We start from the raw sequence: 25,029 nt of genomic DNA, 5'->3' as shown, positions 1-25,029 counted from the left end.
CTCTCTTGGTTCTCCTCTTCCTTCACCTCTGCTAAGATTCTCCACAACTTGCTGACTTCTAACCAAAAGAACACCCCAGGACTCAGATCTCTCCTATTCCTTATTTACTCTCATTCCCTAGGTGATCTCATTCAGTCCTCTGGCTTTAAATATCATCTATAAGCCAATGTCTCCCAAAGCTGTATCTCCAACCCTGACCTCCTGACTTATGCATTTAACCACTTACTTGACTTCACCACTTAGATGTGTAATAAATATCTCAAATTTAATATGCCCCAAATAGAATCCCCAGCATCCCACTGGCTCCCTATCTACTGCTCCCATGCCTGCCACTCTGTTTTTAACACAGAAGCATGATATACGGTGAACGTGAAGAGAGAAGATATCAATTCTCTACTCAAAACCCTAATGGCTTCCAATCTCACTCAGAAAGTTTGTATATGGCCTGGCCTCACTACCCCAACTGACCTAACATCCTACCATCCTGCTCCATGCCTAGTGTGTTCCAGACCCACTGGCCTCCTCAATGTCACTCAAATACCTCAAGCACACTTTTGTCTCAAGGCCTTTGCATTTACTGTTCCCTCTGCTTGAAATACTCTTTGAAGATTTCTGTATGGCCCACCCCACCCAACTCATTCAGATTGCTATTCAAATGGCACCTTATCAGAGAAGGCTTCTCTGACCACCCAGTCTAAAGTAGCATACCCCTAGACCGTTTTCACCCTCAGTCCCTTACCCTGATTACACTCCTTTGAGTGCACTTGTTCCAACCTCACATATTATGCATCTGTCTCTCTCTCCCCACCAGTAGGTAAGCCACAAGATGAAACATGCTTGTCTACTCCATCTTCTGCTCTAACTCCAGCACCTATCAGTGTGCCTGAGCATTTACAGAGTAAATGCTCAGTAAGTACTGGTTCAAAAGAAGGGCAGGGAGGGAGGGAGGACTGAAGAGGGTAAGGGAATTATAAATCACAAATATTGGGTATCTATCTTCTCTAAGAACACAATCCATTGAGGGGTGCCTGGGTGGGCCAGTCGGTTAAGCAGCTGCCTTCAGCTCAGGTCACGATCTCAGGGTCTTGGGATCAAGCCCCATATCGGGCTCCTTGCTTCGCAGGGAGCCTACTTCTCCCTCTGCCTCTGCCTGCCTGCCGCTCCCCCTGCTTGTGCTCTCTCTCTCTCTGTGTCAAATAAAAAAAAAAAAGAAGACAATCCATTGAAAGCTTACCATTTTTGGAGAATTTGACATGCCCTTTATCTATATCGAGGTAACATCCAATGGTATCATGCATAGTGAATTCCTAGAAAAGTAGAAAGTGAAATGCTGTTAATAGGAAAAAAAATTGTAAATTAAAGCTAAAAGTTCATGTACAGCTACATCAAAAGTAGTCAGTGCTTCCAAATAATTCCTTGAAGCCCTAGTGGAGGTGTTAAAAATGCCTACTGGGGTGCCTGGGTGGCTCAATCGGTGCAGCATACAGCTCTTGATCTCAGGGTTCCAAGTTCAAGCCCCACATTGAGTGTAAAGATTACTTAAAAGTAAAATTTTTAAAAACAAAATGCCTATTACAGCAAATCATGTATCATAGTAGAGGCATCTTGACAGGCTTTTTAGAGTCAACATGATATTCAGGCTCATCCATATTACTATAGATTTAGACTTGTCAGAAAACCACACTTAGATTCACCACGACTAAAAATAAGAGAAGAACATATGCATTCAAGTCAAAGCCAAATATCAAAATGGGTGAAAACAGAGATAAAGTAATATATTTTGGAGAGGCTAATAAATGGTATTAGAAAAAAATATTTATCTCATTTTGTAACATTTCTTCACTGAAATCCAAATCTGAACTTTCTGTGGAAAATATTCAGAAAATCCACTTGAATTTCAGAGTCCCTTTTATACCCCTAGACATGTCACAAGTGATCAAATTAAGTACACAAGAAAACTTACTAGCGCTACGACTGGGTCAATAATGCAACTTACCTCTCCATAATTATCAAATTGTTTATTATGGGATTTCTTTCCTGTTCCACCAAAGCCAAATCCGAACTTGTCAGTACCTAGATTTTAAAATGTATTTTATTTATGTGGTAAAGAGTAAATATAAAACTAAATCTATAAATCTACAAAAACTTGAAGCAACTGTGTGATACCATGTGGTACGTACTGATGTATCCTAATTGTACTCTGACTTCACTCAGATTCTTAACCCTCCTCCTCCTGTTTGACGCTGTAATAATATGTACTTTCTTAGTACTTCAAATCTTTTTGGAACACAGTGAGGTATACATAGATTTATTATTTCCAAGTCTTGAAAATATAAACTTTGTGTGGTTAAGCTTATGATTTTGCCTCCGCTAAAAATGTCAACAACCCACAAATATAAACCAATAAATTCAGTTTATTTTAGAAACGCTTACCTAGGTCTAAGGAAGCCTGCATGGACGACCACCCAACTCTGCATAATCCTTGGTCATGACAGGACACTTCATAGTAGTGCTTCCCTATAAGGGCAAAATACTTTGAGATTTATACACACCTATGAATCATTTACCATGTAGCCACTTTCCCATTGTTTCTGAATTACAATTTGTATGTTCTAAAAGAGGAACTATCGATCTTTCTGTAACATCAGAAATCTTTTCAGATCCTTGATTTAAAGCTACTTAAAGTTGAAACAGGTAAAAATGCTATTTAAATACCTTTCGTTAATCCTTTAGTAGCTCTGCATCCATGCCACTCCTTCACTTCTCTGCTTTGACAACAAAGACCATCAGACCCAATTGCTGGATTTGAGAAAAACACAAAAAACCATGTCAGTACAGATTATATAAAATTAAGCATCCTGAAGCAAATATCATTCAGTCACCAATAAAATAATTGCTTCATTTGACTTCTTGCAACGTTCCAAACACCGAGACTTACTGATTTCTGAGTAATAAGATCTTCGTCAAAAGTAATCGCCCTTATTAATCCCTTGGAGGGCCTTGGCCATGTGGCGGACTAGTTCCTATACTGTTACCTGTTAACTAGGACAAGATTTTACTGCATCAAGTCTGGAAAGTAATCAACACAGCACCTAATCTCACTCCCACTGACAGTGCAGCTGTATCACCAACACAAATGTGTTTAGACAACCATTCTCTAGAGTCTTTTAAAGAAATGGATCCTCAGAGGGGATGCAGCACTCACTCATCAATACCTGTGCTCTGATTTTATGCTTAAATTAAAGCTTAAGCAAATACTACACTAAAAGGAAAACAGGACGTATCTCTGGCTTGTTCCCCAATCCATGGATCCAGATCCATTAAGAGAAAGCAGGAAAAAGCACAAATAAATAAACCTGTCATTGTTATTTGCTAATATTAGGACCCTAAAAAATCATGTTCTATATTCTACCTCATGGTCAGTCACAGTGCTTATTAGAGCTTACTGACTCTAAGGAAAGCATATGGCTTTTGTCTGTACTGGAAAGAAACTATAACTTCTGTCCTGGTTCAGGCTTGCAACCCATATTCAGCACTTGAATGTAAAACAAACTTTCAAGAAAAGCATCTCATCACACATCACCAGAAATTAATTTATTCAAAGTATAAATTCTTACTCATATGGGTACTATGTTCTGTAAAACTTTGAACTTTTTTTTTTTTTTTGAAGATTTTATTTATTTATTTGACAGAGAGAGACACAGTGAGAGAGGGCACACAACCAGGGAGAGTGCGGGAGGGAGAAGCAGGCTTCCCGCTGAGCAGGGAGCCCGATGTGGGGCCTGATCTCAGGACCCTGGGACCACGCCCAGAGCCAAAGGCAGACACTTAACAACTGAGCCACCCAGGTGCCCCAAAACCTTGAACTTTTTAAAAGGTTCTCCAAGCAATGGCAAATCCTTAAAATTCTTGTATTTAAAATTCTTTATGCACGTATACAGATATAAACTTTATATAAATTAGAGGTCATATGGTGGAGAGCAGCAATTTGGATGTTTTTGGCTCTTTGGGGCATGATTCCTCATGCCCACTCTCAATTTCTTTGCATCCTGCTTTTCTTACTCACCAACACCTGGTGAAAATTTCTCCAAGTCAACACTGTAGTTCCGACTCATTCTCTGTAATAGCTACACGGTAGTCCTCAAATACACCCTAATCTGTATTAACCAATCTCTTAGCAATAACATTCATTTTGTTGTCAGTTTTTACCATTACAAATAATGCTGCATCAAAGAGCTTTGTATGTATATCCTTATATACTGGCACATTTATTCTAATGGGCTAGACCCTCCAGAAATAAATACATATTTTTAATTTTAATTGGTAATGCTAAACTGCCTTCCAGAAAGGCAATTAATTTGTTAGGTTGGTTATCACTCTATTCAATTCTTACCAATAAATGGGTATAAAAAAATAATCTCACTGTAACTTTAATTCCCATTTCCCTACTATGTATAAATGTTATTTTTGAATGTTTTGAACGTTATTTTTGGATTTGCTCTTCTGTGAACTGCCTATTCGTATCCTCTGTCCACTTTCATTATTGGTGATCTTTCTTACCAAAATAAGTAACTTAATCTGCTATCTATGCAAGAACCACTCACCAGTTTATAAGTATTCTTTATACTTCATCAACATTGCAAGTGTTCTCTATTTTTTCGTTTGACTTTTTTCTGTGGTATCTTTCCCACGTATTTTTTATAATGGTATACAAATAAACCTCTACCTTTTACAATTCCCAAGTTTCCTCTTTGGGTTAGGAAAACTCCTCCACCTCAAAATTGTATATGTAGTTTTCTATATTTAAATTATATACATACGGGCGCCTGGGTGGCTCAGTCACTTAAGCGTCTGCCTTCGGCTCAGGTCATGATCCCAGGGTCCTGGGATTGAGTCCCATGTCGGGCTCCCTGCTCAGCAGTGAGTCTGCTTCTCCTTCCTCCTCATCCCTCCCCCTGCTTGTGCTCTCTCACTCTCTAATAAATAAAATCTTTAAAGAAAATAAAAATTATACATATATATATATTTAAATCCTAAGAACATACAGAATTTGTTTCTAATTATAAGTTAATTTTACATTGCTCAGGATGGAGCATCAATTACGCCAGCACCCTTACTGAATAAATCATCCTTTTTCCCACTGAAATGAAATGTTGTTTTCTGCATGTTAACTTATCATATATACTGGGACATATTTCCATTATATTCCAATGACTCACTTGACTATTCCTATGGCACTACTAAACTACTTAAACGTAGTGACTATATTCTAGTGTCTGATAAATTAAATCTTCATTTACTATTCTTTTTCATAATTTTCTTGGTATTCTCAGGTATTATTAAAAAAACAAATTTCTTACAAATAAGCTGCTAAAATCTGTCCACTTACCAAAAGCAGATCCTCTATCATATGGGTTCATTTGCCATTTGTTGAGCACTAAAATTAAAATAAGTCACACACAATCATATGAAATTAAAAACATTCTCTAAAAAATATATTTTATATACCTTAATTCCTCTAGATTTAATACGATTTTACAAATTATTTGGAATATACGAGTAAATGTTTTGCTCTTATTAAAGGCAAAATTGAAAGTGAAAGGCAATAATCACTGCCCTATGGGCTAAAGCCTTTTCTCCTCACTTGCTTCACTGCACTTGGTAAGAGATGGAGCTGATCTCTGTCGTAACTATGAAGGCACTGATAAAATGAAGCCTTGGTAACTAAACACGTTGAAATAAATGACCAACATAACAGGATCTAGTCAAGCATCATTTTTAAAAGAAAAGCAAGTCCTTTAAGTAAGTTAATATCACATTCAAAAGTCAAAATTTTTTTCCCTCCTCAATTGCACAGAACCAGCATTTTCCTTTTTTAAAACATCTTAATAGTCTACGGATAACCAAAGAATTGTAATAGCTAGAGAACTCTATATGTTTTCAGTCCTAATTTCCTGCCCAAGGTGGAAATCTTTTCTAGATTACTTGTGGTCAAATAATATCTACCATCTGCTTAAACACTCTGATGGAGAAGTAACTTACTCTTGAGGTTCTCTCTCTCATTGTGGGCTCCATCTAATTACTAGTAAGTACTTAAACAGAAATCTTCATTAGATTATTTCTAATTAGTCCTGGTCCTTTCTAGAACAGTTATTTTCTCTCCAGATCCCTTCAATGATTTTACAATTATTTCATCTCTTTTGTACTTGTTTGTTAAACTACTACCATTCTGGTTATCCTCCTCTGCAAACATTCTCTTTTATCACCATCTCTCATAAATGATGGTTTATAGTTGTTACAAGTTCTAAAACTATTTCTGAATAGGCCAATAGTCTAAAGAGTTCATATCCATTATCTCACATTTACAAATGAGTTCATTCTATGAACTATGCAACATTGTTACTTTCAAATTACTGAGAAGAAAAATGTTGATATACCAAGTTCATTCCACTTAAGCTTGCTATTTTGTCACAATCCTGTTTTGTATCAGGAAACAAACGTGACTTAAAATACAGAACAAATGTTATCAAAATATAACAAAACCATAGATTACTCATGGTAGAACGGGATTCAGAACCATTTAATAAAAGCAACACAATTTACAGATGAGGAAATTGATATAAGATTACCCATGGCATAGACAGGACTGAAAATCCTAGTAAAGGATCAATCTCCATGTAAATAGGACTAAACATAACGTACTTTAAAATTTACACTTTACATTTTAACTTCCTGGACTCCTTTCTTATCTTAAAGGAAAAACAAGGCATGCCTCCTTTCCCTGTGGGAGGCAGTATTTACCACCATCAGGGACTTTTATTCCATCAATTTGTTATAAAATCCTTAACATTTTTGTAAAACATCATACCAATTTACCTTTAATACTAAACGTAAAAGGTATTAAGAAAAACATTAAAATAACTAAATATAATTTCCAAAAGGCCAGTGTCCTCTCAAAGAAAGCACTATTAGTATTTTAGGAAGGACAATCTTTCACTGTTTATGCTGGAAATGGCATTTAGCATCCCTGATTTCCAGGGCACCCAATGCCAACAGCCCTATCCCCCAAATATTGACAGTAAAAATGCACACTCTCACCTCCCATCTGTCAATGCCAGGAATGAGAATTACTATTTTTACACAAAAGGAAAATATTAATATGCAAAACTTACCTGAAGCACCAGTTTTAATTGTTGTTTTTCCTTTTTTGCCTTCCTGTTGGTCTTTCAGAGTTTCATAAACTATCTGGATAACTGGAATACTGAAAGCCTATCAAAGAAACAATAGTTCCCTACATGAGTATTCAGATATTAACGACAGTTTAACAGTCAGTGTTACAAAAGTTACACATGCACATTAAATAATTACATATTCCAGATTGCTACTCTAATTTCGTTTGCCCAAACTCAAAATACCAGCAAAGTAACAAGAGAGTTGATTAAATGAAGGAACCAGGAGGCAGCTGATAACCCAAAACCATAAACAATGGGGACCTTCAGAACAATCTCAAAGAGGAAAAATACTGTCCAGTTTGACAAACTGCTTCTCTGGTCCAGGCCAATAGGAGAGCCATCTCTATTTGCAGCCTCTTTATTATTAGAGCCATTGCATTAAAATTCAGAAATAGGGGCGCCTGGGTGGCTCAGTCGTTAAGCGTCTGCCTTCGGCTCAGGTCATGATCCCAGGGTCCTGGGATCGAGCCCCGCATTGGGCTCTCTGCTCGGCGGGAAGTCTGCTTCTCCCTCTCTCACTCCCCCTGCTTGTGTTCCCTCTCTTGCTGTGTGTCTCTCTGTCAAATAAATAAAATCTTTAAAAAAAAATAAAATTCAGAAATAAATATAAATACTAAAGATACTACAACTCTTTATCCAAGATCAGTTTAAAACTGTTCCAGTCTTAAACCTGTACTCTTGCACATCTTATTTCAGAATTAGCTGGCAACTAAAGTATCATTCTCAGTGGCAAGCAATCAATTCCTTACATTTTGGAAAAGGTTGTTTTATTAAGTATTCAAAGTAAAAACTACTGTTCAAACTTGCTTTAAAAATCAACTCTTACAAAGTAAGTCAATTTAAGTTTATTACTTACACCAGTTTTTCCACTTCCTGTTTCCGCAGCCTAAGTGGGAAAAAAATAGTTGAGTTTACAATTTAGGTTGTCAATTAAAAAAGTCAAATTAACATGATAGCATGGAGAAATCTTTAAGACTTGACTGGCTACTATAATTTTCACAGTGCCTCTAGATTCCTCGGGTTTCTTCAGTCAACTATGACTACTGCCAATCTTGTCACTTCTCCCCCATCCCTCAAGAATCTGCTTTCCCCTTTCCTTCCCCATTGCTACCATTCAAATCCAAGCCCTCATCGTTCTAACCTAGATTATTACAGAAGTATCCCAGCAGTATCTAATCTCTGAGCTATACTACAAACTGCTACCAAATCAGTCTTCATAAATACACAGTTCTAACAATGTAACACATCCCCAGTTAAAAATTTCCAGATCCCAGGATACCTGGGGGGCCTCAGTCGGTTAAGCGTCCAACTCCTTGTTTTGGCTCAGGTCATGTTCTCAGGGTTGTGGGATGGACAGCTACATCGGACTCCAGTCTCGGGGGAGTCTGCTTAAGATTCTCTCTCTCCCTTTCCCTCTGCTCCTCCCCCATCCCCGGCTCGTGCGGGCATTCTCTCTCTCTAAATAAATTTTTAAAAAAACTTCCCATGACTCCCCCCTGCCAACAAATACCAATTCTTTAACATAACACTTGAGAAAGAGCCCAAATAATCTGACCCACTATATACTTCCCATCTTATCTCGTTATACCCCTCCCCCCCCCCACACACACATTTTATGCTACCATCTAATTGAATTATTCTGGGATCAGATCCTGCATTCTCCTACTCACTGTGTTTGTTGATACATTCTCTACGTATAGAGCATTTCTCTTTCATCTCTCCTTTGTCCCAAATATACTCCCCCGAGTAGAGCCCCTTGTATGACAGACATTTATCCGTGTACCTGGTAGAGCCCCTTGTACGAGACATTTATCCGTGTACCTGTCTAACTATGCAACTGGATTCAAGCTTCTCAAGGGTAAAGGCTGCATCTTACTCACCTTTGTGTTACGCACAACTTCTGCCTCATTACTTTGAATATAGTATGTGTATCCTAAATGTTTGTGAATAAAAGTAATTTGGTGAAAATAACATTTCTAAGCCTATGGAGCTCTTCAAGTGGGTCACAAACAGCCCCAGAAATGTGTGTCCTCAGCTCCCAAATACCTCCCCAAATGTAAACATACCATAAGTACATCACCGCCTCCTAGGATCAGTGGGATAGATTCAGCCTGGATATCAGTTGGGAGACTAAAAGAATCATATTTTGAAGAATTTTAGTTAGTAAAAAGAGAATCACCTATGCTAAAGAAGGTATGTTAAACTATAAACCTAAAAGAGAATTTTATTTGGTAAATAGCACTGATCTTTTCCAGTTAAAAATAAATCAAAGTTTAAAAAGGAAGCTTTCTATAATTTTGAGAATCTTAAGAAAAACTGAATCTTAGTTACTCAACTAGACTCAAAAATATTTTATAAGTTCACTAGCCACTGTTTAAATTACTGAACATTGTTGTCACAGGTACATTTAAGCTTTGTGTACTTACAGCCAATCCATCTCTTCTACAGCTTGAGCAATCTCAGGCATAACACCCATCTCTGAAAATAAAAATTCACTTGAAAAAAACTGAACATATTAAATTTAAATAATACTGCTTTTAAAATTACTGTTCAAAGAAAAGGGAAAAGGCTTTGGAGCATAGCTGTTACTTAGTACCTCCAGACTATGGCACCATTAAGAGTATAGTTAACAGACTTGAGCTAAAATACAAACCCTCACTAGTAAAGTGATCTTAAGCAAGCTCTAGAGCTTACAAAGCTATAAACCTATTTTCTCCGCAGAAAATCACACTAATATGACCTGCCTTGTAGGGCTATAGGAAGATTATAGTTGGTAATATGTAACACATCTGAAACATAGTTGTCACTTGATACATAGTAACCACCAGTGAGTGCTTCCTTCCTACGACTGGTGAAAAATCAGCCAGAGTTGGAGAGAGGTTTCTCAACCAACATCTTGGTTGTTTTATACAGAAATAATGTGGAAGTCATGTGCCTTGACAATTTGCGGACCATGTGATTAGCCTCAGCGATCTGAGAAAAGTGAACAGCCAAGTGGAGAGAGAGGCCCACACTTATTGGCAACCATAATCAAACTCTGGTTAACTAAAAAGCGAGGGGCCAGAGTGAAAACTTGAGTAACTGGAAGTCACAGCTGAAGAACTACTGTTCTTAATTGTTCAGATATTTAGGTAATTCACTTTGAAGCCAGTCCTAAATTAATAGATTGGGTTATTTCTGATTGTATTTTGTCACTTTTGTCATTTCTCAAATGAACTTTTGTTCATTTGAGAAATGAATGTCATTTGAAATGTCATATCTCAAATGAACTGTAGAGGGTAGTTACACATGGAGTAGTTAGTTGGATTGCGTAAACCTCCTTTCCAAATAAGTAATTTTTAAGTCTGCATTTACAAAATGAAGCTTTTATTATTATTACAAAAATACATATTTCTATTAAAAAATTAACAACACTCAAACATTCCTAAGCCCCAGAGATAACCAATTTGGAAATTTTTTATTTCTTATAATTATTTGTGAAAAGGCACAAATCTACATATTGAATATATGCACCGGAAAAACAGCTTTTCTTTGCATGTGAGAAGAACCATACTAGCAATTAACATAATAGGTACAACACTAAAACTTTAGTACATAGTCAACTAGTTAATATAAATATTAACTATATGGGTAAGTATGAAAATCGTTTTCAAAAAAAGTTCTCCTACCTCTAAATCTCCCCAGGAAAATCCACAGATCAAAAAACTAATAAAGCACTGAAGTTGTATATCCAAGCAGACCTTTCTAAGAATTGCTCCCATTAGAGTCCAGCTTTATTTTCTCTCTAAAATCTAAGTGCTTGAAAAAAAGGGAGTGATGGTCTTAAATATGCTGCAGTCTCTACTGCAAGCTCAAGTTGCCTGTGAAATGTGATACTGCACGCAGCAACCACAGACTGCTTTCAGCAAATTCTAGACGTCTTGTTGTCTCCATGTTTGCTTTGGAACCATGTTTTCTCTAAACAGAACACTTTACTATTTAAGGGAAAAACAGGAACATTCATGTTCTGTGATTCCATGTCTTTATTTCCTATCACAGACTCTAACATTCTTGAAATTTGTGCCTGACTCCCAAAGAAGCAAACCTATAAAATGACAATCTGGAACTGCTCTACACATCTCAGGCTCTAAAATCTTGTTTTAGGAGAGCTGGGGAAAGAAAACCTGCTACCACTCTAAGCGGATGCCGCCTTGCCTCCATTTAGGAGATGCAACTAACACTAACCAGAAATCCTCTCTGGTGACTTAAAGATGTGGAATTCCTAATGTTCTTAGAGGAATAAACTGAAGGAAGTACAGTACTGTGTTATATCAGAAGTCATCTTAATAGGTTCAGAACATTAAACGATATTAGGCCTAACTTGATACATTCACTTTCATAAATTCACCACCTTTAGTATGCATAACGTTTATGGAAGCCTCGTAAAATTATGGATGTAAAAAGGATGACAAAGAAGAGGGAAAAATCACAACTTTGGGGTTAAATAAGCCACCTCGAATTACTGTTTGGAATAAAGGAGGGAATCATACAGCAAAACGGCAAATCAAGAACAGAGGAGCTTTCAAAACGTGTGCTGCGCTAGTGTGTTTGCGGACGAAGGTGCTTCAATATTTAACGTTAAGGTTGCTATCACAGCGTTTAACAACACATAAATAGTAGACGTGTGCCAGGGGCTTTTCGTTCCAGAAAGGCTTGGAAAGACTGGACAGAGGCAGGACGGTCACGTCCGACTGAGCCCTGCCCACGCGCCGCCGCTAGTCGGCCGGGCCGAGCTCCAAGCGCGGGCAGAAAGGGGTTCCCGAGCACCACTGCCACGTCAAACACGCAGGAGGCCTAGCGCTCCGCCGCCGCCGCCTCCTTTCCGCGGCCGCGGGTCCCCGGGCAGACGGGCCGGCCGGCCGACGGCAGGGCAGAAAGACGAGGGGGAACAGGGGGACGCCCGGCCAGCACCTAGAGAGAAAGGCACTGGCCAACACCGAGGCGCACCGGCCCCCCGCAGGGGGGGGGGGCGCAGTACCGAGACCGCTGCGGACAGCTCCCTCCCGGGCCGCGCCGCACCTGTCCGCCCCCGTCCCATGGCTCCCCGCCGGCTGCCCTAGCGCCCAGGCGCGGATGGAGTCGCCCGCAGCCCCTGCCCCGCTCCAAAGACGCACCAGAAAAGGCCGCCATCTTCGCCCGGTCGTGCGCGGCTCCGCTCGCTCGCTCGCTCGCTCGCTCTCCCTCTCTCCCTCCGCACGGACACGCTTCGCAGTGGCAGCGCGCGCTTCCGGCCCTCGGTCTGCGGCTTTCCGAGTCCGGGCAGGTCCCCAGCCCCGGGAGAACGGTTCCGGCCGAAGAAAAGACCCGCCCTGGAGCGCGCCGCGCGGTGCCCAGGTTCAGGTGGACCTCGCCTTCCGCAGGGACCCGTCATCATCGTTAGCCGTGCTAATGGTTTCCGTTTACTTAGAGCGTGCCATGTGTCACCAGGACCACTTTTCCACACGTGAGGAGGCAGACGTTATGTGATGAGGGGCACACAGTGGCCCAGGATGATCTGATACTAAAACATTGCCCTCTCCGCAGCCTCTCTGAGCACCCCCAGCCTCTGAAGATAAGCGCCCAAGACATTCACTTAATGCTTTTGATCTGGGTCTCCCAACCTCCCTGACACGGGGACTGATGTCCTGAGCATTCCAAGGTTATTTGACTGCCGTGCCGTTTTGACTCCTTTCTCTTTGCAGAGTGAGAGGAAGGGTAAATGAATGTTTAATCCTACCTACACCTCCTGTCAGGCAGTGTTAGTATTTTTAGATGAGGACAGAAGATTCAGGAAAGTTAAGTAACTCATCTAAAGCCATACACAGCTACTCCAAGGCAGCGTGGCGTCTGAACCTTGTGTGCATCACTGCGGGGTGCGTGCTGTACTATCTTTAGGCTGCCCCAGGATGACATGGAGGAAAAGTGAACCCCTCCAGCAAGATTCATGGACAGAGAAGTACAGCTGCAGGACCCCCACTTCCTGAGTAACCTGTGTAACCTTAACAAGTCTGGGCTTCGGTTTACTCATCTGTAAAATATAGCCATGAATAACAGTAGCTGCCTTATAGGATTGTTAGGAAGATTCAACAAAATAGGTAAAGCATAGCGCATGGTAAGGATATGTGTTACTGTTACATGTAACAGGATTCGCCTGAAGCTCCAAAAGCCAAGGACAATACATTCCATTCGGCCCTGGAGCTTCACACCTCCTGGGGGCACCACTTACGTTATATTCTATATCCTCACACCTACCATATATATTTCTACAAATGATAACCCCTGAGAGTTATGCAATGTAGCAATTCTGAATAGGTGCCACATTCTAAAGACAGGCATGAGATCACACACCACACAGGATTTGCCTTTAGCCAGGCCCCAACTTAAATGTGTGAAAGGATTGAAAGTATAAGAAAAAGAGATTTCGCTGAAGAGAGTTGTTGGCATCCTATGGCATTTTTCCTCTCTCAAGACAGAAAGTGTTTTCTAGGGGACTACTCAGAATTTTTGATCGCTGGGCTTTGGGAAGCATTGGACATGCTGTGAGAAGCTGTGGCAGGCAGAGACAAAGGGAAGCACAAGGCTGCTGAGGGAGCAGGGCACATTTCCAACACCTGTGGGGGAACACGTGTGACCTTTCCCCCAAGGGCTCCCTGGACCTGTGGGAATGGACTTGAAGCTACCTTCAAAGGAAATGTGCTCCGAAGAGCTGCCTGAAGAAGCTAAGTGACACAGCAGGCAGGCTCCCAAAGAGCCCTGTTGAATTCCGACCTTCTAAGCAGAGGAGCGGTATCACCTGCCTCAAGTGAGTTGCACCTGGAAGATACCAGCAAAAAAATCTCCAAGATACCCACAGAAAGTAGCCCCTCTGAGAATCCACCTTGCACATGACTGAACCAGAGAGCCCCAGAATCAGATCACATGGCAACAGCCAGATGAAGGTAGGTATCTCCCCCACCACACATGACTTTATCTCTCACCAGACACCAGAAACAACAGCTAATGGGAGAGGGGAGAGCAGAGACTGACCACACACTCCATCCCATTGCCAACCCGGGGAGGGAGGAAGCCACAATTTTGATTCAAGTTGTGAAGTTTGATCATTACACTGGACTTGCTCATTTAATTAAAGAAATGAGGCTCTCCTTGTGATGGAAGAAACCGGACCACTTTTCATTATCTGAGAGTAACCAGAAAAGCTTTGGAAGATGCCAGAGGCTCTATCTAGGTCAGGGAAAGAAATAGCCCATAGAGAGGGTTTGAAGGGAAGGAATGATGTTTTCTGCTTATGCTCTATCAGGTTTAGCTCATTTAATATACTACTTTAATAAATATCAGTGGGGGCCGGTGTGTGGGGGTGTGGTAATACCCTGAATAATGTGAACTGGGATAAAATGTGATTGGCTACCCACTTTGGCAGGTAAGGACATGGCCAGGCAAAGAAATAGCAGGCAACTCCTTCACTAAACCAAGAGACAGAGGAGGAGTGCCCCCAGTCCAGTATGCCACTGGTCTACTCTTCCCAGAACAAGCTGATAACGTGGAGGCCTACTCTCAGGGAAAGTCCTAGAATCCCAGAAAACCAGCCACTCTTAGGTCTTTAGGTGGGATGAGAACCACCAGCAAGTGGCGCCAAACTGCAGCTGAGTCTTGGTAGAAGTTTGCACTGGATTTAAAACTAACAGCTGGGACTTTCCCCTGACATTTATTTCTAGAACCTCACATAGAACCCCACATTTTATGTACTTGGGTCTTTTGAACCCCAATAATCATGTTGTGGTGGAATTTTAGTACATAATCCATGTACCCAGAAAGACTGTGCTATGTATTTTCAAGAACCTATGGTTGATTTTGCAACTACTAAGACAGGCCTGGGAAATATGCCCTTCAGAAACCCAGGACAGTGTAAAGAGAAGGAGTCCAGTGAAGGACTCTGTCGACTGGCCACTCGAAAGCCACACACAGTCCTCTTCCTCCTGATCTTCTCTATTATACAGACTGGGAGAAAAAAGAAAAAAGAAAAGAAAAAAGGAAAAGAAAAGAAAAGAAAAAAAAAAAGAAAGAAAGAAAAGAAAGGGAAAGAAAAGAAAAGGAAAGAAAAAACTAATCGCCTTTGCAGACTCCCTTGTAGAGAGGGATAGCCATGAGCCCCGGTTCCGCCTGGAGAGATGTAAATGGAAATCCCATGTAGGGACTCTTTAAAAGATAAAGACCTAACTGGTATGTGCTCTTCTTCCTCCTGGGACCTGGACATGGTCCCTGGAAAGGCAGCAATGCATTGTGCAGATGAAAGCTTCATGCTATGGCTATTGAAACAAATTAGGAGGAGGTTGGATCCTTGATGACAATGGTAATCCAAGTTGCCAGGCCAGGTCTGGCTACCTCTAGACCTCTTGTGGTTTGAGAATGCCTTATGTACTTAAGCCACTGATAATTCTCTCTTGCTTGCAACCTAACACATTGCCAATAGGCACAGAAAAGAATGGAGATGAAACATTCATCGGTATGGATTTGGTGTAATGTGTCATTCAGAAAATGTTTTCAAATGATCTAGAATAGAGCAATAAGCAACCAATTGTGGCTCTAAGGAGGAGACATTTTTAGCCTGGGTCATGAAGGCACCATCGAAAACAGTCCTTGAATACATGGTCATTTCCTCAAAACCAAAAATAAGAATGAAATGTGTCATATACAGTGACCCTGAATCCAGCCTAGGAAATAGAAGTCAAATCAGGTTGTTTACTTTGTCCTTTTGATTGACACCCAACCCACTCCTCAGATCTCAATCTGGTTCTTCTTGGGTGCTGCCTAGTGCCTAAGGATCCAGCCCCCAAGAAGATGGAAGCAGTAAGGGAGAAAAGGTTATCTTAATGTAAAAGAAGTTGATCAGAAAATGCGGTATCTTCATGATATAAACCCAAGTCCTTCCTCATATGATACAAACCTACCCATCATTCCGTACATGAAACCACAAGCTTCTGCCTCCTCCAGTGCTGCCCAGGGAGTCTGCCCTCCCATCCACAGGTTAGGAGAAGAGAGGACTCTAGACTACTTGGCTCCAGATCCTGAATCCTGCTATCAGTAAACCTCATGTGGCCAGCCTTCCATTAGGAAACCCCCTTCCCTTTGATACAGTTCATAGTTGGTAAGGCTCCTGAACCCACCCTCCTTAGTATGGCACACACCAGACCCTCCATGTCCAGCCTCCTGTTTACTTCCAGATGATTACTTAGGGTCATTTCACCCTCCAGCAAATTAAATGATGTAGGATTCCTTACATACACCAGATTGCCTCTTACAGCTGTGTATTTTCTTATGCTGCTCCCTCTCCCTAGCATAGCCTTTCCTTTTTAGTTTCAGTTATCTCTTGCTGTGTAACATCCATTCCAAAATGAATACAATAACCAATGTCTTTGCTTATGATTCTGTGAGCTGCCTTCAGCAGGCATCTGGCTGGGCTGGAAGGTCTGAGAAGACTTCACTGCTGTGTGCGGTGCCACAGTGCTCCCATTCATGGTCTCCCTCTCTCCACAGGCCAGCTTGGATCTTCTCATGGCAAAACTCGTCCCAGTAAGACAGACTTCCCACCCGGTAGCTGGGCTCCAATAAGATGTGTTCTAAAGATAGAAAGCAGATGCCACATATTTCTTAAATCAGCCTGGGATTTGGTAACTGTCACTTTTGTCACATTCTGTTGATTAACACAAATCATGTGGCCAGCCCAGATTCATAAAAAGGGAAAACAGACTCAATCTTTTGAGGCAGGGATTGGCAAAGAGTATACAGACATATATAGTATAACCACACCTATCTTCTCAGCAAACTCCTGGTGGTTACTGAGATTCAGCTAAGCTAGCACCTAGCAGCAAATCCTGTTTGATGCCAATCCCCAGCTAGCAAATACTGCTAGTTTGCCCTAATATTTATTTCTCTTTTCCTTAAATTTCTGACTCTTAGCTGGATGTATGGCTACCCAGAATAAGGAGTCCCCAGCCTCCCTGGGACTTAGATATGGCCATATGCCTGTGTTCTGGCCAATGGCATACACAGAAAAGGCTCCTTAAGAGAGGTGATATATTCTTCTCGCTCTTCTTCCTTCCTGTTGGCTGGACTATGGACGTGATGGCTGGAGTTTGAGCAGCCATACTGAACCATGAGAAGAGAGCCATATATTGAGAATGGCAGAACAAAAAGAGAGGAGTAGCTTGAGTCCCTAGTAAGGGGCACCATACTAGCCAAAACTGTGACTCAAGATTTCTTACATGGGAGAGAAATAAACATCTGTCTTACTTGTTTTGGGCTGTTTGTCCCACACAGCCAAATCTAACCCTAATTGATATATTCCCATTAGGTATCTCTTGCTACAAAACAAGGTGCCCCACAATCTAGGGACTTAAAACAGTAACCGTTTATTATCACTCACAGTTTCTCTAGCACAGAAATTCAGGAGCAGCCTGGCTGGGCACTTCTGCTGACAGTCATTCTTGTTATTGTAGTCAGTCTGCTGGTGGGGATTGCAATCATCTGAGGCTGGGGAGGGAGGCTCAGTTTGTAAAGGTAGCTTGCTCTCATGACTGTGTGGCTGTTAGCAGGAGGCTTCTCTTCTCCACATAGACCTCTTCTTTGGCTGCTTGAATGTTCTCACGATATGGCTGCTAGTGCCCCCCCCAAACCCCACTCCCTTGCCACCAGAAAAAGTGGTCCTAGAGAACAAGATAGAGTGTGTGATATCTTTCATGGGCTAGCCATCAAAATCATTTATATATATATATATATATACATTTATATATATATATATATATAAATGTATATATATACATCCTTTTGGTTCTGTCACTTCTGCAGTGCTTTATTGGTCACAAAGTTGTGTTCAGTGTGGAAACACAAAGAGGTGCCAGTGCCAATAGATAAGGATCATTTGGGGGCCATCTTAGAGGCTGGTGACCACACCCCCTTGCTTTCATAACAGACCCCTGATCTATTCAAGTAGCAGGTGGTAATCCCTCAAAATCAGGAAACAGTATTTTCATACAGCATCATCTGGGACAAATCCTGTTCCTTCCAGACCAGCCATTGTTGTCATTAAATTTGTTGGCCTTAGCTTACCCTATTTTTCTCCATTTGCCTGACTCAGAAAGCAGTTTGGAGACAGGGAGGCTCACGTTTAAACATCCTCTTTTTTCCCTCTGAATTTCCTATAGCTTCTAAGCTGAGCAACAATCATTGAATTTTATGCTTTTGTCAAAATAAGCTGTCAGAAACTGGTCCAGATCTATTAGAATGCAACATCATTCTCGCTGCCCCAGCATTCACCTTATGCTGCAGGGGCCAGAGAGGGCCTGGCAAACAGACATAAATCCAGAGATCTGTAATTCTCTATCCCCTGAAGAAGTGCCCATAAAGTCCATCACTCCAGATATACGGGGAGAGGGAGACAAAGGACAACCTGAATGAGTTCCAGAGGGACTGTAAAACAGAAAAAGAGATCTCACTAACAGTGTTGGTCTCATTATAAGCTAGCCAGGCAGGGACATGATTTACAGTTGGGTGTTGACTGGCCGACAGGCAATGGATGCCACTCTCTTTCCCACGCCTGCCATCTTGAGTGCTCATCAGCCCCTGTGAGCGATGCCGATGGCTCTTGGGGAGATGGTGCGACACTTGGAGCCTGAGCAAGAGAACATGGCCTGGAGGTTGTGGGTGTTTAAGAACAGACTGTGCACCAGAAAAATGTTCTGAATCCAGCTGCCCAGAATCTTCCAGGACCCATGAGTTCCATTACCCACAGAAGAGAGCCATTTTTCATCTGCACACAGGCTTCAGGCTTGCTTTTTCAGCCTCCCTCCCAGGGTCCTTGCTTCCTGGCACCTCCTTCCTGTCTGTGAAACTGATCACAGGTTTTCTTGTTAACAAGGTCTGTGATTTCTATTTAAAGCTGGCTGAGGGGCGCCTGGGTGGCTCAGTCGTTGGGCGGCTGCTTTTGGCTTGGGTCATGAGCTCAGGGCCCTGGGATCGAGCCCCGCATTAGGCTCCCTGCTCGGTGGGAGGCCGGCTTCTCCCTCTTCCACTCCCCTGCTTGTGTTCCCTCTCTCGCTGTGTCTCTCTCTGTCGAATAAATAAATAAAATCTTTAAAAAAATAAAATAAAATAAAGCTGGCTGAAACAAGACAACGTGCTATATGAAAAAAAAAAGCAGGGGCAATAAGAAAGATGGCCAAGAATTCTTCAAAATGCCTGGAGAAAATAATTGTGAATATGGAAATTTATACTACCTGGTCATAGGTTCCTATGATATTACAATAAGAAGACTGGGAATTCATGGCGACTGCTTTAAGTATAGCTCTGAATAGTGATGTTCCAGGTACTTTGGCTGCATAACAAATTACCCCAAAACATAGTGGCATAAAATATCCATTTATTATGCTCATAGATTTTGTGGGTGAGGAACCTGTGCAGAGCACAGCAGGAATGACTTACCTCTGTTCCTGAATACCTAGCACTTCAACTGAAAGACTCAAAGCCTAGGCGTTGGAATCATTCGAAGTTCCCTTCACTCCCATGATGTAATTGATGCTGTCATGTCATCAACACCCTGGCTGGGGCTGTTGGCCAACTGTGGCCTCTCCATATGACTTGGACTCCCTCACAACATAATGGTTATATTCCAAAGGCAGCATCCCAAGGACCAGGTCATCTTTAATGACCAAGCTTCTGAAGTCAAGCAGTATCCCTTCCTCCCTATTCTATGAATTGAGGCATTTACAAAGATCTGTCCAGGTTCAAGAGGATTCTAGATATTACCACTTGAAACATGAGTGGTAACATTTCATTACAAGAAAAGCATGTGGGACAGGGTATAGATTTGTGTGGCCATGTATTAGAGTTCTCCAGAGAACAGAACCAAAAGGATGTATATATATACATTTATATATATAGAAAGAAAGAGACTTGAGAAATTAACTCATGTAATTACAGAGGCTGGTAAGTTCAAAATCTATACGATGGGTTATCAGACTGGAGAACCAGGAACTGCTGTTAATGCAGTTCAGGTCTGAAGGCTGTCTGCTGGCAAAATTTCCTCTTCCTTGCGGGAGGTCAGCCTTGTGTTCTGTCAAGGCCTTCCACTGATTGAATGAGGCCCAATGTTACCCAGACAAGTTGATGCATAAAATTGAGCACTGCAAATTCACCCCTTGTCAACTTGGCCACCATATGTATCTTCTTAAACTATACTTAATCTCCAAACAAAGACAATGACAAGGTCACACTCCCAGCTAACATGATACAACTGTGTTGTGTACAACTGAGAACTCACTAACCCTTTCCCAGATGAGGATGCAAAGTCCTTGCATGATGTTTACTCTTCTTGGTATCTTGTCATTTGAATACCATTATGTTAAGTTAACAATACTTAAATACTGGGACATAAAATAAATACATCTTATGTTACATGATAAAGGGGTAATAGAGGAAAGGAAATATATTTGCTTAGCGTATATGTATAACACATACACATTCATAACAAAATAGGGAAGAAATACTCATGACAATTGTAGTCACATTTCTGAAACTGGTCACATGGTCATAGCTTTTTTTTTTTTAAGATTTTCTTTATTTTTTTGACAGAGAGAGACACAGTGAGAGAGGGAACACAAGCAGGAGGAGTGGGAGTGGGAGAGGGAGAAGCAGGCTTCCCACAGAGCAGGGAGCCAGATGTGGGGCTCGATTTCAGGACACTAGGATCATGACCTGAGCTGAAGGCAGACGCTTAACGACTGAGCCACCCAGGCGCCCCTAGTCATAGCTATTATTTACAACCACTTTCTTCCACTACCCATTCCATATTTCCCTGCCCTGTGTCTCATGCCATTGTTGCCACAATATCCTACTTGTTACCTGGACAAGCCCTCTTCCCTGTAGAGGGAGCTACACAAAAGCATGGATAAAATGAGGCTGGAATTGTTGGTGGGCATTTTTGGAGCTGAGCTCCTACACCTGAACATGACAAATATTTCTCCATTCTTCGGATGTCAAGTTCAAATCATCCAATGGATACAAATAAGGCTACAGCAGTTGGACCTGGATTAGATCAGGGAGGACTATGTCTGTCAGATGAAGAAGATTGGTTTAATCTGGTAAGTCAGTGGTTCCCAACCCTCAGTGTGCCTCAGAATCTCCTGGAGGGCTTGCTAAAATGCAGACGTGGGGCCCTCCTCCCCAGAGTTTCTGATTCCGTAGGTCTGGGGTTAGTAGACCTTTCATTGGCATTTCTCACAAGTTCCCAGGTGATGCTGATGCTGATGCTGATGCTGCTGGTCTGGGGACAACAGTTTGAGAACCACTGTCGTGGGTGAAGCAGATTTAAAGCAAGCAAGGCAGTGACATGATCAGATTTTCATTTTATATGACTCTTTCTTGGGGTCTCGTGAAGAATGTATTTGTAGAGGCAACAATAACGGGTTATCCCAGTAGTACATATAAGAAGTAACTAAAACTTGAACCAGGACCATGAAAGAATGTCAGACAGGAAGCGACAGGTAAGAGCAATATCATTAAACTGGCAGCGTTGGATTTGACTGGGGGCAGCATGGCAGGTCGAGGAAGTGGGATAAACGAGAGAGGAAGAAAGGCATTGGTACTACTCCCGAGTTTCTAGTGGGGATAACTGGGTGAATGGTGTTAGCATCAGCTGAGAAAAAAGATTAAAGGCAAGGCAGCAGGTTGGCAAACAAGTCTATTTCTTTTGGATGCTGCCAGTCACGTCCCTTTGGAGCCTCTCCACTGGGCCTCTCTCTCCAGGAGCATAGCCTGGCCTTCTTGGCAGCTCAGGAATCTAAGAGGGAGAAAACAGAAGCTGCTAAGCCTTAAAGTCTAGGCTCAGATGTAAGAGCAATCATGCACAGACCCAATGCAGATTCAAGAACAGGGGACATATAAGCTTCATGCATCCATTCAAGGGACAATAATCCCCCCATGGAAGGACTGGAAGACTTGCGGTCCTTTGGCCTAGACTTCTTTCCTATTTATGTAGGTTCTGATGAGAAAAGGGCAGAATTCCATACCTGCTCTTTTCCCTCCCCACCCCCACCCTTAATTTTTATTTGAGAAATCTTACCTAATAAGTGCTAAGGCCAACAGAATAAGTACTATGCCCTAACTGCTTGTTTAGAAGAAATTTTTCACCTGCACATTTATACTTGATTAGGCCACTGATCTTTAAACTCAAGTAGATCAGAATTACTCTGGGGAGCTCTTTCAACTGCAGATTCATCGGTCTTGCCACCAGGAATTTTGATCGCTCCCATCTGAAATGGAGTCCAGAAATGTGCATTTAAACACGTTTTGATGGATGTGGGCATCCCTGGACCACATATGTAGAGAGATGATTTTAGAACTGATTTTTTTTTTTTTTTTAGAGCTTGTCTACTTGGTCATGTTGAGTTCATGGCTTTATTCTTAGATGTCTACTATATTATTTTATTTATTTTATTTTATATCTTATTCTATTTAAAACATTTTTTTCTCACTTCTTGAATTGTCAAAGATAAAACAAGCCAGACACTGGTTAAAGTGGTAAGGACAGGTTTTAATCAGTAATATATTGTTGCATTAAAGAAAGTCCAGAATGAACAAAGACTAAAATTTGATTTATACAGACTTGGTTGAACATTTTAAAAAGAAAATCAGGGAACAGGGAAGGGAACCGGTGGAAGGTTAAGCAAAGTCAGGGAAGTGAAAAATTACAAAGGGTTGGTCAGTGTAAATGCATTTTAGGCCATCTATGTTAGCTGGCAATTATGGAAGTTAGTATTCTATCCTTACACAGAGACTTCCAAGACAGAGGCCCTTCCTGAGGATTACATTTGAAAGGAAAGCTTTCAGCTCCTTGAGAAAGACACTGCTGAGTTGCAGGAAATATATATATATATATATATATATATATATATATATATATATATATATACACCCCTCAAAGGGACAGAGGAAGGATTCACCATTGTAAACTCATTTTAGGGAATGAGAATGGGTGGTCAGGGGCCTGTGCCAGGTGTTGGCTAGAACAAACAGTTCTAGCTTTTTCAAACAGGCACATTGGGGGAAGGGGGACACTGAGACCATCTTAGGGATGTATCTTGAGGTGTTAGAATTTTTTTTTAATGTTTAAGCTCTTTAGTGGTGGGAGAAGGGGGTGGACAATATCATTTGTGCTGAGAATCTACATGTTTTAATAGACCAAGAGGAAGACTCAGAGGAGGTACCTGGCTGGCTCAGATGGAAGAACGTGCGACTCAAGAGGAGAACATCTAGAGTTTGGTCAGAATTTTTGTCAGAACAGTGCCTTTCTTTAGGTCTTCTTACTTTAGTTAGGAAACCAAGGCACAGATAGATTAAATAATTTGTGCAAAGCAATAGTAGAACTAGTCAGTAACAGCTATTGTTCAAAAGGAAGTTTTTCAGAATCCAGAGTCTATGCCAGAAGCAGAGAAGGAACTGGAAGATTGTACAAGTCAAGATCCACTCGGGTAGAAGAGATGTCATTCTATAAATGTGCATTCACTGAAAAACTATTGAGTTTTACCTCTTAGGTTCAATGTCAATTCCAGAGCAATTCCTAGCATATCAGTATATTTGACTTTAACATACTGTTTTCTTCCTCGGTCACCTAACTTTGGTAAAGATTTGTGTCTCCTCTGAAATGCCTTTAATATTTCTTTTGGTTAATTCCCTTAGGACTTAATTAGGTTGGAAAGCTTCTTTTAAAATCATTAATCTCGTGTCTGTATCAGAATATAACAACTTAAACTTAAAAAACTTTGAGAGTTTAACACTGAGCATACATTTTTATCTTAAGAGAAACCTAAAATGATAAGGACTTCACCAGGAAACAGTTCACTGCATGAAATTCCACTGAAGAGGTTAACATCATTAAAATTGGAAGACGTTTAATAATTCTAACTCAAATTGTTTTTAATCCTTGGTGTTTAATTTAGGTTTGTAGAAAGTGTCTGATCCTATGTAATAGCTTCTAAAAAGTTAGTGCATTGCTCTACCAAACACATTATTAATTCCTCATTGGCTTCATTGAATCCTTGCTCTGTTGGTTAATATTCCCACTGTAGGTTTCCACTAGCAGAAACTCAAGGATAAATTGGACTTGACCATAATTTCAATACAAGTGTAGGAAAAAAATATAGCTCATAAATGGGCTATCCAGAGAAACTTTCTTTGAGAAAATTACTATTTTATTGGAGAAAATAAATGACTTTTAAAAGTTGCAGTTTCTTTTTTAAGCAAAAAAGGGTTAATCTATAACAGTGGGAAAATAACCATGAAAAATTCATGCAGTCAAGTCAATACAAAAATGTATTCAGGGCCACCCTTCAAGCTGGGTTTATAGAGATTAAAAAGCCATCGTTCCTGCCCACAAAAAATTACAGTATTTAGGTTCTGTAGTTGCCTTTTGAATTCTTGAATTATTGGTGTTATTTGAGACCCCCTAGTTGTCCCCAGACTGTGGACAGGAATGGTAGTCATCATCCTAACATGAAACACTGTCATTTCACTGGTCTTACTACCAGCTGGTGACACAGGACCCTCAGCCATTTGTAAACTCCCCTCCCAAATATTTCTGGGGAGTTCCGGAGGTGTCTTCTACATGTTGACAAACAAGACCATTTCTTTTGGATGCTGCCAGTTGCCTCCCGTCAGAGCCACTGTTAAGCTGCTATCTGTGGTCTGTGCATCTGAGCTGCATGGCTGTTTGTGGCAAAGCTGGGGAGAA

The 25,029-nt window shown here is 41.1% G+C and overlaps 1 protein-coding gene across 1 annotated transcript in view; it reads right to left on the bottom strand.

Annotated features, from left to right (window-relative positions):
- Window positions 1-12,517, bottom strand: part of DDX1 (DEAD-box helicase 1) — a 41,356-nt gene extending 28,839 nt beyond the window's left edge. The window contains exons 1-10 of the mRNA XM_027622043.2: window positions 12,386-12,517; window positions 9,659-9,710; window positions 9,299-9,362; window positions 8,089-8,118; window positions 7,173-7,269; window positions 5,390-5,437; window positions 2,716-2,799; window positions 2,434-2,517; window positions 1,997-2,073; window positions 1,235-1,307 (exon numbers count right to left, since the gene is read on the bottom strand). Of these exons, the coding sequence (XP_027477844.1) occupies window positions 1,235-1,307; window positions 1,997-2,073; window positions 2,434-2,517; window positions 2,716-2,799; window positions 5,390-5,437; window positions 7,173-7,269; window positions 8,089-8,118; window positions 9,299-9,362; window positions 9,659-9,710; window positions 12,386-12,401 (625 nt within the window). The 5' untranslated portion in view covers window positions 12,402-12,517. The remainder of the gene's footprint in view (window positions 1-1,234; window positions 1,308-1,996; window positions 2,074-2,433; window positions 2,518-2,715; window positions 2,800-5,389; window positions 5,438-7,172; window positions 7,270-8,088; window positions 8,119-9,298; window positions 9,363-9,658; window positions 9,711-12,385) is intronic.
- Window positions 12,518-25,029: the final 12,512 nt, after the last annotated feature.

Source organism: Zalophus californianus, chromosome 8 (genome assembly GCF_009762305.2).
Source record: "Zalophus californianus isolate mZalCal1 chromosome 8, mZalCal1.pri.v2, whole genome shotgun sequence".
In the NCBI taxonomy this organism is placed as follows: Eukaryota; Metazoa; Chordata; class Mammalia; order Carnivora; family Otariidae; genus Zalophus; species Zalophus californianus.
The sequence above is the reverse complement of the archived record's forward strand: the minus strand, read 5'-3'. Positions and strand labels throughout refer to the sequence as shown.